The sequence below is a fragment of the Bacidia gigantensis genome (assembly GCF_019456465.1).
Source record: "Bacidia gigantensis strain McMullin 20006 chromosome Unknown contig_246, whole genome shotgun sequence".
Lineage (NCBI taxonomy): Eukaryota > Fungi > Ascomycota > Lecanoromycetes > Lecanorales > Ramalinaceae > Bacidia > Bacidia gigantensis.
The window spans coordinates 590,946-607,643 of NW_025408602.1; the positions used below are offsets into that span (position 1 = coordinate 590,946).

At 49.7% G+C, this 16,698-nt stretch overlaps 6 protein-coding genes across 6 annotated transcripts; 1 reads left to right on the top strand and 5 right to left on the bottom strand.

Moving 5' to 3' along the window:
* Positions 1 to 452: 452 nt before the first annotated feature.
* On the bottom strand, positions 453 to 929 carry KY384_005843 (uncharacterized protein; the record flags this gene model as incomplete). The annotated part of the gene is made up of 3 exons (XM_044814341.1): positions 453 to 481; positions 559 to 657; positions 710 to 929. The coding sequence occupies 3 exons, from the start codon at positions 927 to 929 to the stop codon at positions 453 to 455; spliced, it is 348 nt and encodes a 115-aa protein (XP_044668491.1).
* A 2,402-nt stretch (positions 930 to 3,331) lies between these two features.
* KY384_005844 (uncharacterized protein) lies at positions 3,332 to 5,350 on the top strand (the record flags this gene model as incomplete). The annotated part of the gene is made up of 3 exons (XM_044814342.1): positions 3,332 to 4,145; positions 4,214 to 5,005; positions 5,175 to 5,350. 3 exons carry the CDS (start codon positions 3,332 to 3,334, stop codon positions 5,348 to 5,350), a joined length of 1,782 nt encoding a protein of 593 aa, XP_044668492.1.
* A 592-nt stretch (positions 5,351 to 5,942) lies between these two features.
* On the bottom strand, positions 5,943 to 7,035 carry KY384_005845 (uncharacterized protein; the record flags this gene model as incomplete). Its single annotated transcript, XM_044814343.1, has 4 exons — positions 5,943 to 5,966; positions 6,076 to 6,193; positions 6,242 to 6,529; positions 6,731 to 7,035. The coding sequence occupies 4 exons, from the start codon at positions 7,033 to 7,035 to the stop codon at positions 5,943 to 5,945; spliced, it is 735 nt and encodes a 244-aa protein (XP_044668493.1).
* Positions 7,036 to 7,746: 711 nt separating this feature from the next.
* On the bottom strand, positions 7,747 to 8,221 carry KY384_005846 (uncharacterized protein; the record flags this gene model as incomplete). The annotated part of the gene is made up of 2 exons (XM_044814344.1): positions 7,747 to 8,179; positions 8,205 to 8,221. The coding sequence occupies 2 exons, from the start codon at positions 8,219 to 8,221 to the stop codon at positions 7,747 to 7,749; spliced, it is 450 nt and encodes a 149-aa protein (XP_044668494.1).
* Positions 8,222 to 10,778: 2,557 nt separating this feature from the next.
* KY384_005847 (uncharacterized protein) lies at positions 10,779 to 13,702 on the bottom strand (the record flags this gene model as incomplete). The annotated part of the gene is made up of 2 exons (XM_044814345.1): positions 10,779 to 12,160; positions 12,211 to 13,702. The coding sequence occupies 2 exons, from the start codon at positions 13,700 to 13,702 to the stop codon at positions 10,779 to 10,781; spliced, it is 2,874 nt and encodes a 957-aa protein (XP_044668495.1).
* A 1,719-nt stretch (positions 13,703 to 15,421) lies between these two features.
* On the bottom strand, positions 15,422 to 16,651 carry KY384_005848 (uncharacterized protein; the record flags this gene model as incomplete). The annotated part of the gene is made up of 1 exon (XM_044814346.1): positions 15,422 to 16,651. The coding sequence occupies one exon, from the start codon at positions 16,649 to 16,651 to the stop codon at positions 15,422 to 15,424; it is 1,230 nt and encodes a 409-aa protein (XP_044668496.1).
* Positions 16,652 to 16,698: the final 47 nt, after the last annotated feature.

The following is a 16,698-nucleotide window of genomic DNA, read 5'->3' on the forward strand; positions in this document are numbered from 1 at the left end:
GGCATGTCTTACAGGATCTGTCTTGTCGATACGGCGAATTCTCACTCATAGCGTTGATATTGAGCCTCTTGTCGTGAAGCCCGTGACCGTATGTCCTTAAAATTTCCCTTTGTTGATATTGAGCATCTTGTCGTGCACAGCTTAAGCATGGATACGGTCCGTTGAAGTCGGCAGCTTGATGGCTGCATTGGTCAGTTGGTACCCGTGGCATGATATTTCAAAGTCCAAATGATGTGAATCTCGATAAAAGCAACGAAGTTCAAACAAACAAGCAACACCATACTCTTTTTGATGTTGCATATTGTCCGACAAGTGGGCGTATCCAGCGACGCACATCTTATGCAAGACAGACCTGGAGCATAATTAGCCACCATGCAGCACTTTCTTGCGGTAAGATCGCCCATGTTGCACAAGAAGATGAAGTATTGCATTGAGAAAGGAGTTATTGATTTTCATGCCGGATGCTTCAGCAAACGAGGTACTGATCTCTATAAGCGACTCAAGCTTAAGTGGCATTGGTATCTATAAGCCTCCCGAGTTCGTGAGAGTCTTGCTCACAAGCCGATACATACTCTTCCCATGCAGTATACAAGGCATTACTTTTCCCCTCGACTAGATCTCGGAGCTTCCGCTGGTACTGATCAGATCTCCAGAAGACTGCAAATATTTAGCTTTGTCAAAATAGAGGCCTAGGACGCGAATTACTTACAATCTAGTGTCTGAAGCTCAAGGGGTAAGCTTTTCAGATTCTTGATCGAGTCTTCTACTGCTTGGATGAGTGGATCGTAATGAGCTTTGATGTGGGCTTGTATCGCTTCGGCTTGCCTGCGTATGTCTGCTAAAGAGCCGTGTGACACGGGTGCATCTGCTGTGTGACCACCCTCACACACTGACTCAGACGGTGTTACTTCCTGATTCTCCGAGGACATAATGATAGCCTTGTTGCTTGAGATTTGGTTTACAAGGAGAGATCGACATAAAAAGATCATGAGGGAAGACTAGTAAAGCTTATTGATGCCTTCGTGAAAAGCATGAAAGGTTGGAAAAAGAGAACATTGCTCGTCCATAATGATTTTGACAATGGAATCCATTAGGCATAGACAAAAGCTCATCACTCGACAATTGAGGTTGGACAAGGACCAGGCAAGAACAAGGCATTATTTTCGCATGACGCTGTACCACCTATCCTTCCCTCCAGATGTTATGTCACTCTCACTACCTTTTCGATTTTGTGCGAGCAAAGTCTTCCTCCAAGAAGGACAAACGCATCGTGTGCTACTGCCTTACTTTGACCGGAAAAAAAATCGTACAGCCATGATGTTAGAGCACCGTGTCTTTGAGGTATGATCTGATCAGAAACATGAGATTGTTGTACGTTGATCTCTGGAAAGCGTGACTGCTCACGCAGATCGAAGGGATGACTGCTGATAACCTGAACACTTCGGCAAACTTAGAGTTGAGCCGACTGCATTTTCTCCAATTCTGTGTCCTTCACCGTAATAACTCCAAGGTAGTGCTCGAAGCAGCAAGAGTTCGCAGACCTGTTGTGTTTGCACTCATCTTCTGCTCCCTTGGCCTTCGTACTACGTATCCCATTCCTCCCGCGCCTTGTCTTCCGCGCGCTCTTGTTCCTCCATGAGCTCATTTATCTCCTCCGCCAGATTCAATTGGGCGCTGGCAACTAGGATATGATCAGCTCAGATACAGCAATCCGCATATTCAAAAACGCTAACTTACGCGCTCTCTGGTGTTTCCTCGATACTAATCCTTCGTACCATATTTCCCGTTGGTTTATCCTCGAATCAAAATATGACTTGATTCGATCGAGTTCTATCTGCATTGCCCTCAAATCAAACAGTGAGCCCTGCATGCATATCCAACGCTTTCTGTTCCTAGGCAAGGACAATTGCAAGAGTAAGTGGGTCTTCGTCCCATTGGCTTCAAGAGGCTATGATCAGGGCTAGCGTGCGCTCATTGAAGTAAGACGGATATTCACGATGTTTGGGATCAAAACAAGGAAGAGCCTCATGCCGGCTTTATACTTAGAAGCAGTAGCTATCGTGTTGTACCAGGAGTTCGTGTGACATGTTGAGGTTGTTCAACGATCAGCATCTCACACCGACCATTGTTCCTCCTGTCAGACATCAGTCTCGCTTTCTTAAACAGAGTTGTTCACAGCTCAAACGCCAGGACAGATCAAAGACTCACCAAACTCATCAGACCAGATACAAGCAAAGGACACACGATACGTTGTTCAACCGTAATCCCATCTGCCGACCATTCCAATCTCATCAGGTCAGCAATAATGCTCCTCCCACTCCTTCCAGGCCTTTCCCAATGCGCTCTCTTGCAATTCCATCAAAGAGTTCAATCTCTCGATCATCGTCAATCGTGCTTCAGCCACTACACCTCTCAATTCGAAGGTCAGCAAGACCATCACTCGCCCTTGTTTATTCTTTACTTCCAACCAGCACTCACGCGCGACGGTCCAGCTGTTCGACCTGATACCCTCGATCCAATACTTCAATCGATCGATCCTAGGGCCGTAAAACTCTTCGATTGCGTTGGTTTTTTCCAATGTTGTGAGTCTGCAGCAATCTCTGCATTGGTAGGCGAGGTCTTTGGGGCCATTGTAGGGATGATCGCAGCTGTAAACGCCCATATGTGGCAAGCAAAGCGAATCAATCGTCGTCAAAAAAAGGACTGACGCGGTATATTTACTGGGCTAGGACAGATGAATGGGATCAGTAGCGGTAAATAGTGTTATGCAATCTGTGGCAAGAAAAGTGTTCTGCGGGGTGTCAACACTGTTGTACGGATGGAAAGACTTCAGTCAACATTGCTCGACTGGTGTATCGTGCAATACTCACGCCTACACAGAACTGGCCGCTGTGTTGCAGCAATTTGCTGACTCTAAGTGACTGAAATGTGGTCGGTCACAACTCTTCTACCAAAGATTCGTGTCAATACCAAAATTGAAGCTACCTCGTCGACACTGACATATTCTCACCAATCGGCGAGCACGCCTGATAAGTGAATGAACATCAGCTCGACATGCTCAGATAGCCGAAGCCGGATATTCATTCACTCTTACCTCGTGCATCTCCGTCTCCCACATATATTCGTTGCCCATGGCTTCCTTCCTTCCTTCACGGTTGTGCAGACGACTGATCGCCCCGCTTCAAGACCTCGTCTCGATGACACTATGCAGTTATCCAACTTAGTAGTCGCTCTTTCTTATCCTGCATCACCAGCAACCAGTCCTTTCGTCAAAAGATACCATTTGCTTCATCCGAATATCTCACGAAGGACGAAACGCAAAAGGCGCACCATGCCATCTCCCCCACCATTTCCATCGCCTCCATCACCACCATCGAACCGATCAACCTCCTCACCACCACACACCCCACCAGACCGTGAAAGAGATCGTGTACCAGATCCACCCCCAACTCCCCGCCCAGCCCCCCGTCGAATGGTACCACAACCCCGGCCCTTCTCCCATGCACCACCAGTCATTCCTCCTCTTCCTCCGCCACCACAGGAAGGCTACAGCGGCATTTTAATCCCAAGCACGCCCCCACCACCAGCCTCACCACCATCCCACGTCCCCTTCTCCCCTCACGACCCCTCTACACAACCAGAAGCCCAAAAGCCTCCACGTAGAGCCCTCTGGATCACATACACAAAATGCGGGCACAGGATGCGCGTGCTACTGCCGGCGGGAAGCAAGCTCGCTGAACCATCGCCACCTGATCCCACTGATGCGGACACCAGCACCACCAACGGCAACAGAAACGGCAACAACCCACTTCCCCCGGCCCCACCAGCTCGGGGTAGAGCACGCTCCAACGCAATCGCCGGCTCACGCCCTGCACTCTCTGAACTACAGGCGTCAGCGCCCCCGGAGTCCGCTTTACCTGATTCCGGCGACGGTGCCAAAGCGAAGAAGACCAGCGAAAATGAGGATGTGAGGTACATGAACTCCGAATGCCAAGACTGCCTTCGAATCGCGGCCGTGAAAGCCGAGCTCGTTATTTGCGAGAGATATTCGGGGCGGATTACGTCACTGTCGATTTGGATTGAGGGGATGGTGCCCGGATCTGTTAAGGGGGATTCAGAAGATAGGTGGAGGAGCGCTAGTGCTAGTGAGTTTTCTTGCCTCATCTGTTTGTTTGGGTGGGGGGGGGGGACGCTGACTTGAACGTCCTCATAGTAATCGATGTGCGCGCTATTAAATGTGCCGAGTTGGATGAAGCCAAGGTTAACCGCACCTCGGAGATCAAGAAAGCGTGGCGGGAGTACGAAGACTTGTTTGGGCTACGACCTCAGACGCCAAATTCGGAGGGTGAAGAGCCGGATGGCATGTCAGTGGTCGATGACGGGATATCGAATCCTGAAGGTGCTTCTGGAGCCTCGGCGGATGAGGAGGGCGAGTGGAGCGGAAGATCGGCGGAGGGAAGCAGCGTGGGTGGGGATGTGGACTCAGAGGGTCCAAAGAGCCCCAATTGTTCTGCTGGGAGTGGCGATATTGATAAAGATGGTGAGGTAGATTCAAGCAGGGGGGCGGAGAGGTACAAAGAATTGGATATCGATGACAGGTCGTCGACGAAGGATGGAAAGAATTCGGCTGCCGCAGTAGGTCGCATGTCTCGAAAGGCTTACGAGGGCGCGTGCAAAACGGGCGCTCTGCTAGGCCGGGTCCGAGAAATGACAGAGAGCATCGAAGAGGAGCTGGATGACTATCGTGCCGTTCAAAACGAGGATGGAGTGTTAAGTGACGAGAAAGCCCAAGTAAACGCCGTCCAGCGTCAAATTGATGGGGTGAAGATTCTGATTAATCGCCGCCTTGACAGAGGTCGTGGAAAAGAGCCGAGCGATGGACCGGGCTCTTTGATTAATATGATTGCGGAAATGAACAAGGGAATCAGTGATTTATATGAAAGAAAGAGAAAGCGCGAGCAGAGAGGCGAAGACGCTAGCGAGGATGATGGTGAGGAAGGGGAGCGTAAGAGCAAATGGCGGAAGTCTTTCTCTTCGTCTGAACAGTGATTCATACCACTCCTAACTTGGGGAAGTTTTGAGTAAGAAGCAGTTCTTAGCCTTAGCGACTGTAGCGTTGAGATCCTGCCCCTTATAAGCTGTCAAAGCAGACAACATCAATAATTCGTAAACAGAGCCAAGCCATAGCCACCTACCATTGAAGACGCCTGGCCATCTAATGCAAAAGAAAACCCTCCCGTCAGAGAAACAAAAGAGTCAACGGACCCGTGATGCAGATATTGTGAATGCCGCGGCCAAAAGATCCGAGAAATATGCGATCACCGCCTACCGCCAGGGACATCAAGGCTAAGACTTTCCCTTCTCGAGCTATCGAGGCTTGCTCTCACACCGCTGCGGCTACTGCTCGAGCTTCCTCGACGCTTTCGTCGGGCCTCTTCTGGGTCTTCTGGATGCAGGCCAGTGGCTCTAGCGAAGAGGTTGAGTACGTCAGTAAGGCTTACAACTCCATTCAAGCGGCCAGACATATTTTGGCCCGGTAGCGCTGAGGCTGAGACTGATGCTGTAACAGAAGAATGCTGAAAAGGTGGAGCGGCTGTGGGCAAGTCTGTCGTTAAATGTGGCGGATGTACAGCTGGGGGATGAGCAATCGATATTGGGGTACTATGCTGGTTCGTGATTAATGGCGGGGGTGCGTGAAATGATGAGCTCGAAGAAGAGTGATGATGTGACGGCTGCGTTGGTAGAGGCGTAGTGGGTGCGGAAGAGCTGGGAGTCCCGGAGTCTACGACCCACATGCTAGGGACAGTGTTAGCTTAAAAACGCTTGGAGGACCAGGCCTTGTTCAAACCGATGGGAGCTGGTAGCGACCAGCTTCGCAACCGTGTGAGCGAGTGTCGAATAAGAATTGATATAATAGACTGGATACGAGTCTTTGCCATCATTCATTCCACGAGTCGAAAGAATGACTGATATGAAATGTATGCAAGTGTTTTCGAGTAGAGGAGCAGACGAGGACTTGGTTAGCAGCTTGTACTCTTTCAGCAGGATCCTCAGAGAACATCCATCGGAACATACCTTGACGTCAACATTAGAGATGTTCCCTACTACATTGTATTGATTGTCCACGATTGCGAGTGACGATACGCCTTCATTATTCATCAGTTTTAGAGCCTCCTTTAAAGGTGTATCTCCACTGGAAACGCATTAGCATAATACTCCTGACAAAGAGTTTTGAGCTCACTTGATCGAAATGAGATTCTGGCTACCGATCCCTAATTGACTGATCTCCTGCCCATACAATCGTTCGAGGACAGGGAAACTCCCACCATTCTCCCACAAGAATTTGACTAGCCGTAGCTGACTCAATATACCTACAACTTCACCGCTGCCTTCTTTGACAATGACAATTCTGTGAACACCACCACCAAATAGCTCGACAGCTGATGTCAACTGCGCCGTGTGCGGTAGTGTGACGAATGCCTCTTGACTGCCTAGTGACTTGGCTTCTCGGAGTGGGATTTTTGGCCAGCTTGCGCCTTGTTAGCGAGAGTTTGGAAAAGCTGGATGTATTCGTCGGTGGAAGGGGCCAGTTGCCCTGTTGCAAAAAGGAGATACTGGGTCAGGTCGCGATAGTCGAAAGTAGCTACGGCCGATTTGTCGGCTCTGGAGGAACGGATGAGGAGCACAGGAAGACTTGACTGTGTGAGTATCTGCGACTCTCTTAGTGTACGGTCTATTTGTCGCAAGGGATGGTGTATCAACATTTGTTGCTTCCTCAATACCCGTATCGAACTCCACGAAGTGTACATCTTCTGTTGCTACCAGCTCGCCTACAACAATATGCTGCCAGTCTCTTCCGGCAAACTTCGGATCGGCTTGGCCTGCAGTAGGTGGGTTATTGAGCAAGTCCAGAACTTGAGATTGGGAAAGCGAAAGATGTCGTTGCTGTCGCGGAGAGGGCGGGGCGCCTCGGAGTTGCTCCGTAAAACTAGGACGATGATTGTGACTAGCAGAGGGCGATGGACTCAAACGCATATTCTGCGAGTTTGTGCGCTGTGGGGTTGGCCGACCGCTTGAGTTGGCTATGGAGCTCGAAAGCGAAGAGGAACGCGGTGGGTGTGAATCAGCCATGTTTACAAAACGTTTTTATAGATTGATGAGGTGAGAAAAGTTGGAAAAGGATGATTTGAAGCTTATGATGGTATGATAGAGCCGCAATTGGCCGTCAGAAGTTGCTTGAGACTCATCGGGAGTATTGCGTAGTTCTGGTTTTCGTGAGTGAGTCGCGCAAGTCAGCATCTGCAGAAGCTCGTCCCCACAATCCCAAGCGACGAACGACCAATCGTCATAATTCGATGCAACATCACGCTAGTACGGTAGCGCGTTGTTTAGAATATTCAGAATATACACATTATTTCGTAACAAACATGACAGGTAAACAAAAAGAGTATTGGTAGTATGAAGCTCAGGCGCCCCGATGAATTTGCAATCCTCGATGAGCCAGAGGTGGGTAAGTTTGGCATTAAGTAACGAAATCTGCACGTAGTCTATGCTTATAACCGCACTCCATCAACGCCTGCTACCCTGGGTCGTGAACAAATCGGTATCATACAAACACAATAGCCGCCCACCAGTATCCAATATTGTGACAAGAACATGTGTTCCTTTGAAAACGCACTCCAAACTCTGACCTAGACCAAAAGCGCCCTTCGCTGCGTAAACCAAACTCCTTTCTCCAGTGTGCCGCTACCAGCACTTCAGGCGGCCCCAGAAACCCATTCTTCTCTTATCCCCAGGACCATCTGCAAAGTCGAAAGCACTCCCCGCCTCTTTCGACAGTAGATGCGGACTACTTGATGATGCTTGAGGTCGGGTAGGTGATTGTCTTTGGGGGAACAAACCTAGCTTTGACGGAGATTTCTTCAGCTGCTGCGGACGCTGCTGCTGCTGCTGCTGCTGCTGTGCGTGAAGTTGACGTGCAGCTACGACTCGGCGGATGATGACTGCAGAGATGGCATGGTCAGTCAATCGATTGCTCAGGGAAAATTGGGAAGTGAATGCTGAAAAGCAGTGACATACGAGCAAAAGTTTCTTCGATGTTGACCATTTCTCTCGCACTTGTTTCCATGAAGCCACAGCCGTGATCACGCGCCCACTGTAAACCAACTGCTGCAGGAATCTGTCTTGAGTCTTTCAAGTCGCACTTATTCCCGGCCACCATCTTTACCGGTAGCACGCCTCCACTATCCTGACGGTGATCGCACTCCATATCTATCATCTGCAGGAAGTAATCTAAGGCATCCAAGGTGGGTGATTGTGTGATGTCGTAGACGAGTAAGAAGGCATCGCTGCGCAAATTGGAGGCTGCCCAGAGACCCCGGTACTCCTCTTGACCCGCTGTGTCAGTTAAGGAGAGGTGATAGGTATGACCATCGATGGTACGAGTCACACTGTATGAGTCCTCTGCAGTTGTCGTGAGCGACGTTCAGGTGCGCTGGGAGAGAAAGGTACCTATCGTAGGGTCATACCTGTGAGGCGGTTAATACACATTTTCAATTGTTGCATTGTACTTACTCTTGTGTCCATTGACTCCGAACTAGACGCAACGTGATTGAGGACTTCCCTATTCGAGGGCATTCACGTTAGCATGGTTTCGTGGCTTTCAGAAAGTGGGTTGAAAAGCCTACCGCAGCCACCATCTCCGCAAATTGTAATGGATATCCTGCTGTCATCTGTCATTCTGTGACGGAGAATAAAGAGTAGTAGTATGCAGTCAAGGATGATTCAGCGCAAGTAAATGACCTGTGGCTTTCTCAATCAAGCGAAGAATGCAGTTCATGCAGCCTCAATCACAGTCACACGGCGCAAAGATAATCAGTGGCCGCCAGCGAGTGACGCACAGGCAAGGGGCTCTTCATAAGGAATGCCGATCTCATTTGTGCAATTCAACCTTCCAGAACGACGCCAGAAGGACTCTGGAAGCATCACGCCTTCCAAACCGACTCCAACCACCCAACAACGAAGGGTAACTTCACTCTTCCCCCTTTTCCCCGTGACAGTGTTTCGCGGGAAGCAGGAACCAGTGGAACAGCAGCACCAGCAAAGGGTGATGAGCATGTCGATCAAAGAAGGAACCCCTGTCACCACATGGTATCCCTAGTCTAGGCTGGACCGACCCAGTAGTGGGCCACGCGAGCAGCAAGCAAAAAAGGAGAAGAAGTGAGAACAGGGGCTTTCCCCAACCGTGCTTAACTCAAATGCACTGCATGCGGTGGGTGATTTTCGTAATCATGCTCTTCTCCACCTCCGCGGGGTGCACAGCATGATCAATGCGCGTCACACCATGCTTGGTGCATTTCTCCCATTCCGCCGGGAAGACGATATCATATCCAAGCGCACGTACTTCTAGCCTGCTCGCCACGTGAGAATGTCAGTGATCGTCCTGTGCAAGATTGAAGATATGAACTTTATCCGCCGTAAGCAAAACTCCAGTGCCATACTAACGAAGCGGGATGTCGCCCCCCGCTCCGGCAGGTGGTGTGGGTATACGCTAACCCCGGAAGTGGCTTGATGGGGACATGGCTGGCTGCATGCCCCTAGCTTCTTACGGAAGGGATAAGCCCAAATTGAGCGAAATGCGAATTTCGGCCAACTTGCTGGCTCGGCGGGCTCGGCGAGAGGTCGGAGAGGCTCTATCACGATGTACCATTACCGAGGAGGGGCACCAGGGGTCGGTAGTTGCATTTGATTGTGATCTGTCGTGTTGTATGGACTACTGGACCTTGGTGGAACCCCTTTTCCCCATGTGAAGGAATTGTAAGATCGATTCTGCACGTGGCTACTCGTTGGTACTTGCAATTTGACGTCTCCTGCCTCACTAGCGCGTGGCCGGTGGTCAGGCCAGATCATGAGTACAATGATGCCTACACTCGCGAACAATAATAGGACAACTTATTCTAGCGTTCATATCAAGGAGTCTAGAAGTCCATTCGCTTTATTGGAATAGTTTGGATGATTATTTCAGGAGGATGTTGGATAAGGGAGGTCTAGTACAGTGGAGAAGGCCACATCTCAGCTAGATCCACTGGGCATCCACACAACTGGCAGCACAAGCTCATTCACTGTGCTTCGATCACAGGCATGCTAAGGTAATTAGATATATTCATATCTTGGTTGGAGAGATGCTATGTGCAAAATATCCCAAGAGATATCATCAAGACCCTATGCAAGGGACCTCCTTCATAATGCGCCATGAAACGCCCTATGCCTCTTAATCCCCATAATTGGGGAACTCCTTCCCCTCCAAGCAGCCTTGTGAAGACTTCCAGAAGCCTTAATATAACGGAATGTGGTTAGAAAATCGTCACGTGGTATCGTTAACGGCCTTTCATCCATAACTTCCAAAGTCGGCAAAAATAGCAAAAAGGTAATAGCCACCACCGGTCAGTTCGCTTTCAGATCAAAAAGTGCGTGATCATATCACTACCATCGAGGCTCCCGTCGAGTCATTACATTTCCACCCCTTCCTCTATTTTCGGAGGAATGCCCCCACCAAATCCATGACTTGCGGGTGCCTCCATGCGAGACGTTTTCGCATTGTGTGAATTTGCTGATATTTGTTGCGGACTTTGCGTGTCTTGCCCATGAATGGGACTCGCATCCATGTTGCGTTGGTTGCCAAGCTTTGCAGAGATAGATTCGTGAGATATCGTTCTCACGGGCGAACTAGATTTATTGGATGATGTTCGTGGGGTGACTCTTCCATTCTGTAGCTTATGTCAGCCAAAACCCATACGAGATTGCTGGAGCTGGCTTGAAAGCAAACGTGGACGTACCTCTTTAGCCCATCTGAGGCCACAGCTATTACAAAGGTCACGGTTACCACTTGGCCCTCGCCGCCACTCGGGCGTTACACGAGTATGGCAATTAGCGCAGTCTTTCTGCATGTTGCCTGCCCCGTTGCGTCTTTTCCGCTTCTTTTTACTTGACAGCAAGCTTTGCAATTCTTCCGCAAGGAGACGGTTGCGCTTCTCCATTTGTCGAAGCTCAAACTGCCAGGAAGTGCTTCGCGTCGTCTTGAGCTCGTCAAATACATTGTCCTCTGAAGCTAACGCTTCATGTTGCGTACCAATGGACAGGCCGGCGCCTCCTGCCTGTGTCGTAACTCCAGGATGATTCCCAGCAGTTGCCGAAGGCGTTGGCCCTTGACCTCCTGAAAGAGCACTTGCAGAGGAAGTGGGAGACACTGATTGGTTGTCTACCTGAGGCGAAGCATTAGATGACTGCTTGTTACGGGAAAGCTTGAGGAGCCGTGTCTGTGCGACTAAAAACGTAGGCTTTTGACCTTCAGCGGCATCACCAGGATATATCGTCGTTTGTGCTTGAAGTACTTGACCGCGCTTGTTCTCGACGTCATGTTTGAAGGTAGCTTTCACGCCTGTTCGAGCCACCTCCAGCTTTTTCATGAACTCCAGCCGTGACTCTTGACGCATAAGTGCCTGCGCACTTGTACCTATCAAATCCTCAGGCTGCCGGTCTAGAAGACTGCGGACATTGGATGAAACAAAAAGGAACATGCCGGAAGTAGACATCTTGGTCCAAAGCTCGCTCTCCCCGAAGCCGCCGTCAGTCATAACATCTGCTCTTGCTAACGCATACACGGGCCGCTCTCGTCCAACCATAATGATACATTTGCGTCCTTTCCCTTGCTCCAGATGAAGCGATCCGTGACTTTCGAACCATGTGTAACCATTGTGTTTCCGTCTGATTCTGAAAACCACGTTCACAGCCGCGCCCGTAGACGTGTCCTTCAATTCTCGTGTGACAGGCACAATGTCGCTAGGATGACAGACAGAAGAAAGCGGGGTACCGACAAGTTCGCTCGAGTCGTACTCCAATACCTTTCGACTCGAGGGGGAAAGATAGAGAAACAGGCCTTTCAAGGAGAGTACATGAACTACATCATCCGTGTTCTCAAGAAGCACTTTGTCCCATATCCGCTTGGACAACTCCGATTCTTCAGAGCCAATTGTACTCAGCACCGTGGAGACATCATCCCGGTTGACAGTCTGACCTGTCTCCAGAGTGTTTTCTTTTTGAGCCTCTGGCACAACGTATCTTGGTAGGAGACCACGCTGATAGTTAATGGTGTAGGAGCCATCTATAGCTGCATTAAGCACAGGTCATTTGATGGGAGAGCAAACAACCTACCTGGGTTTTTGTTTGTTATGGAAGTCGGCTGCTCAACCAAATCCACCTGAAACCCTACGTAATACTTTATTTCATCGGTATCCCACGCAATAGGAATCATAGTAAGCAGGTTCATAAATGGTTGACCCCCTTTCCGATAATTGATGACACTGATCTGTGCCTCGCGTCGCTCAGTAATCATGTTCTTGATCCTGAGCACAGATTTGTCGTCTACGTATTTTCGCTGCACGCCAGCCTGTATCTTTCCATCTGGTGACTGTAGGAAGCGGCAATTTCTTCCCAAAATTTCGTGTCTTGTATATGCAGTGAGCCGTTCGAAAACGTCAGAGCAATACACTATTGGTAGATCATGCTGTGTGACATCGCACACTACAAAAGCGCATGACATGTCTACAGCACCGATGTTAATTTGAGGATTCGGTCTAGCAGCAACTCTCATTAAGACTCCAAGCATGTCAAAGCCGCTTGAGGAATACGCGTTTTTGTACATCGGTACGACTTGCTTTCCAGCATTATTCTGGCCTTGGAAAGGCACACCATTTCCATCCGTCGAGACGTCCAGATTGGGTGCGGCTTGAGATTTTTGGCTTGGATTGTACGTGGGTAACCCATGGGGGCCCGGTTGGGGATGAGCATTCTCGACTGAATTGATTGGCAAGCCAGGGTTAGGGTTTGGAATCGGTATCGTTTGAGGCGGCGACTGTGTGTTCCGCATCTGGTCTGAGACTCGCATGATTGGCACTTTATCTAAAGCGTTTGCGTCAGCCATGATTGTAGTCGTTGGGCCTCCGCCTGGGTCATGTAATCTCCCAGACATGGAAGATGTCATATCTCGTTGCATTTGGTGATCATTTATTTGGGTGGCGAAGTTATTTTGCAGATACGAGTCCTGAGGGGTGGCGGCACCGTTATGGTTATTGTCCATTGGGTTTGGGGAAAAGTTCATGCCCATCATCATATAATCACTAGACAAGTCAAATCCACTCATGGGGTCGCCAGAGTTGATGGGCTGGCCGTATGGCGAAGCTGAATTCAATGACTGATACGAAGGCATGTTGGCGTACGTGGTATTCAAAGCGAGGTTTTCATGAGACATATGCCGCCTTGCTCTTTGCTGACTCTCAAGGCGCCTTTGGGCAATGTTGCCAGGTCGCTGCATCCCGGTTTCGGCAGGGACTGCACCAGGGTTGAATTGAAAGCCATCTAGTTCATGGTTGTCAAGAGATCCAAACTCCATCATGGAGGATCGCTGAGGGTCCTGATCCATCATGGGCCTGCCAGCACCAAATGAATTTTGATTCGAAAAGCTCCGTCTCCGATGTAAGTCTTTCTCATTCTCCTGGATCATTTGATCCATTGGCGTCCCAACCATGCCATTGCCGCCGTTTGCATTGATCAGTCCCAACATGGCATTCTGCTGGTCGGTTAGGCCTGCATAACTATGCAGGTCCTCCGCCGAGTACTGCTTTTGGGGGTGGTATAGGCCGTTCATCACGACGGCTTATCTTGCGCGACTTGGTTGAAAGGCTATCTGCTCATCCGACATTGAGAGCTGTGCCCAGGCGGTGGATGCTCATGTACTCGCCAGGCTCTTTTCATCCTCCAAATCCCCTTGATATTGTAGGCCTAGCCACGCTCTCTCGCTCTGTGCTGTTGTCGTTCGCCGAGCTGAACGGCTTTGCAGAAGCCGCCTGGCTTTCGCAGAAAGCTGACGAGGATCCGGGGCAAGTCGTCAGGCTTTACCAGGACTGTAAGCGCGCGTTGTGAATGGAGGTTGGTACGGTCGCGAATGGTCCGCTTATTTTCCGGAAGCTTCAGGCGTTGGGTATTGAGTGGGTTCTCTTGCGGCGGATCAACGCAGGAAGGCAGTTGTCTTGCGCGCCTCCCTCCAAGCCCGAGTAGCTTTAAAAGCTGGGTTTGGGTGGAATTTGCGGCATTTGCGGCTGGATTTATGGCTATAATAGGTAGAGGAGGCGAGATAATTTTGGTTCAAACGGGTAGGAGAGGAACACAACCCTCTTCAAGCTCCCGAGTTCCTTGCCACTAAATTCATTCTGGTCTTCCTCCAGACCTCCCCAGAGTTTGCCTTAGCTCACTGATCTGCACGGGCTTGTGCGGGCTGGTATGGGGAAAAGCCATCCTTGCTGATGAAGTAGGCCGTAATAGGCAAGAATCACTGACCACGGTGACAAAAATGGGCAAGTGAGGTTGACCCCAGACGACGCTTATGATCACACCACGCACACCACGCCCCCTGCAGTCTGCAGAATTACACCGAACAAAGTCACCCACTTCCTACCATTGTGGTCTGGGCTGTCAGATGGCATGTCGTCTGAAGATATGGTATTTCAAGTTGATCACATTTAAGGCTTCTCACGTGGAGTGATTAGGTTCACTACAGACGTTTTGACGGTAACCTAGTGACACTCCCTTCAGACATATTCCTACCCACCCTATCTTTCCAGCTTCAAACTCGCCTCACGTCCTCACTTCCGAGAATTCTGCTCTATCTACCAATCAGTCGCTGTCGAAGCCATCAAGCCATAGCTACTCTCTCTCTTCAATGCTCCATCGAGCCTCGTACTCTGCCCAGCAAGCATCCATGCGATCATCTCTCTTCATCTCCAAATCTATCCACTCCCGCACTTTCTCCTTCCTCGCTGGTTTTCTGCCAGCGTATTTGATTTGCCTCCGAAGATTGTCGAATTTTCCTTGGAATCGAAGTTGTACTGCTGTTTGCCTTTGCCGAGCGTCTGCGCGAGAACATCTCTCACAAAGATAATTGCAGGTACTATTCGAAGAAAACGTCGAGTTGCCTTGGGGTGCGCAGACCACTTTATGATTGCAATTGTATGTCACACACGCAGGCTTTGCACCAGACATGTTGAGGTGAGGTTGTCGGCACAACGCAGGTGGTAACTTGATAGCCGGAAGCTTTTGTCAGGAGCTGTGATGGGGATCGTAAATGTGATTGTGGATGTGTAGAGTCCGTAAGAGCCACAGACCGACCTACCGCCCCAACAATATTGATATATAACACGTTCTGATTTGGAGAAGTGATGCAAGCAAAGAGTGTACGACATCATTTAGTCGAAAAGTGCTGTCGTACACCCAAGGATTGGGCGATGTCTGTGTCAATATTGAGAATCCACGTGTAACGCGTCACCTGTTCCCATGGTTCAAGCTGGACACTGAGAATTTGCAGGTCTCCTCATCCGCTGGAAAGCTCGATCCTACGCCTAAGAACATTTCTGGCTTCACTCTCACTCAGGTAATCCAGACCCAATTCCTGAAGGATCTCTCTAGCACTCTCATTGTTAACGAATAGACGCTCCTCAACTTCCCACAGTCCTAGGTCGACCTTTTCTAAACTGTTGTCTGCACCCCCACCGGCTTGGACCGGTAGATCGAGCAGAGTCAAAGCATCGTTCAGCCTTCGCATACCGCTCTGAGCCTGCCCGTCGCCAACCCAGCGATCAATCGTCGACAACACGACCTCAACATCTCGCTTGTATTGCGCCACTCCAGCAATAGAGAATACGTACCGTAGCAAGACGTTGTCATACAAAAAGGACTGAATTGCGAGAGTGACTTGTCGTACAATGCGGCGAAGGGCTGCTTGTGCCAAAACTTTGGCGAGGAAAGAGACGTTTTCATTGAGATATTGAACCGTTGCATCCAGCTCTGCGGTTGGAGCAAGTGAAGAAGGTGATTCCGAATTTGAAAGAGAAGACCAAGGATTGATTCTGCTGTAAGGCCTGAGTATATCGCGAATGCTAGTCACCAATCTGTCCTGCAACACCTCCTCGGTCTTCACCTGTAGTCGTCGGAAAGCCGCTGCAGTCTCATCAAAGAAAACGCCAGAGTCTTCCTCTGTGCCTACAGCGCTAGAAGTCCGCTCTGCAACATCTTCGAGGCTCATTTGTCCCGCGATATTCTGATCACCCCTATCCTGTCGCGCTCTGTATTGTAGCTCGTCCCATAGCTCAATGAAGAATACGTCGTCATTGAAGTCTCGCAATTTACGTACCATATACTCTGCGCTACCGTAGATGCTGCAAAGCCGTTCAAGACCCCCAAGACCTTGCAAGTCAGCTCGGTCTTCTCGTGACGCTCCTTGAATATTTCGACCAATTGTTGACGTTAGCGTTTGATATCTTTGGAGTGAGTCACGTAAACGGCTGTGGAAGATATCTAGGATTTCGACTTGAACGTCGATCAGGAACTGAACCTTTTGCTGGAATGATGCTAGATTACGATAGCGGTCTGTTATAGTCTCAAGAAGGTCGCTGACTCTCACTGCGGCATGTGTAGGTTTCGTGGCATTAGAAGTATCGAGGTCGTAGTCGAGTTCAAAGCTCTCGACATGCTCAACAATAGTATTGTAACGCTGGATAGCAAAATCCTTCTCCACGGAAAGCCAACGTGGAAACCATGCCATTTTGACGAGAACCTCCCATGTTAGCCCTCTCCAGCCTTCAATAGCCC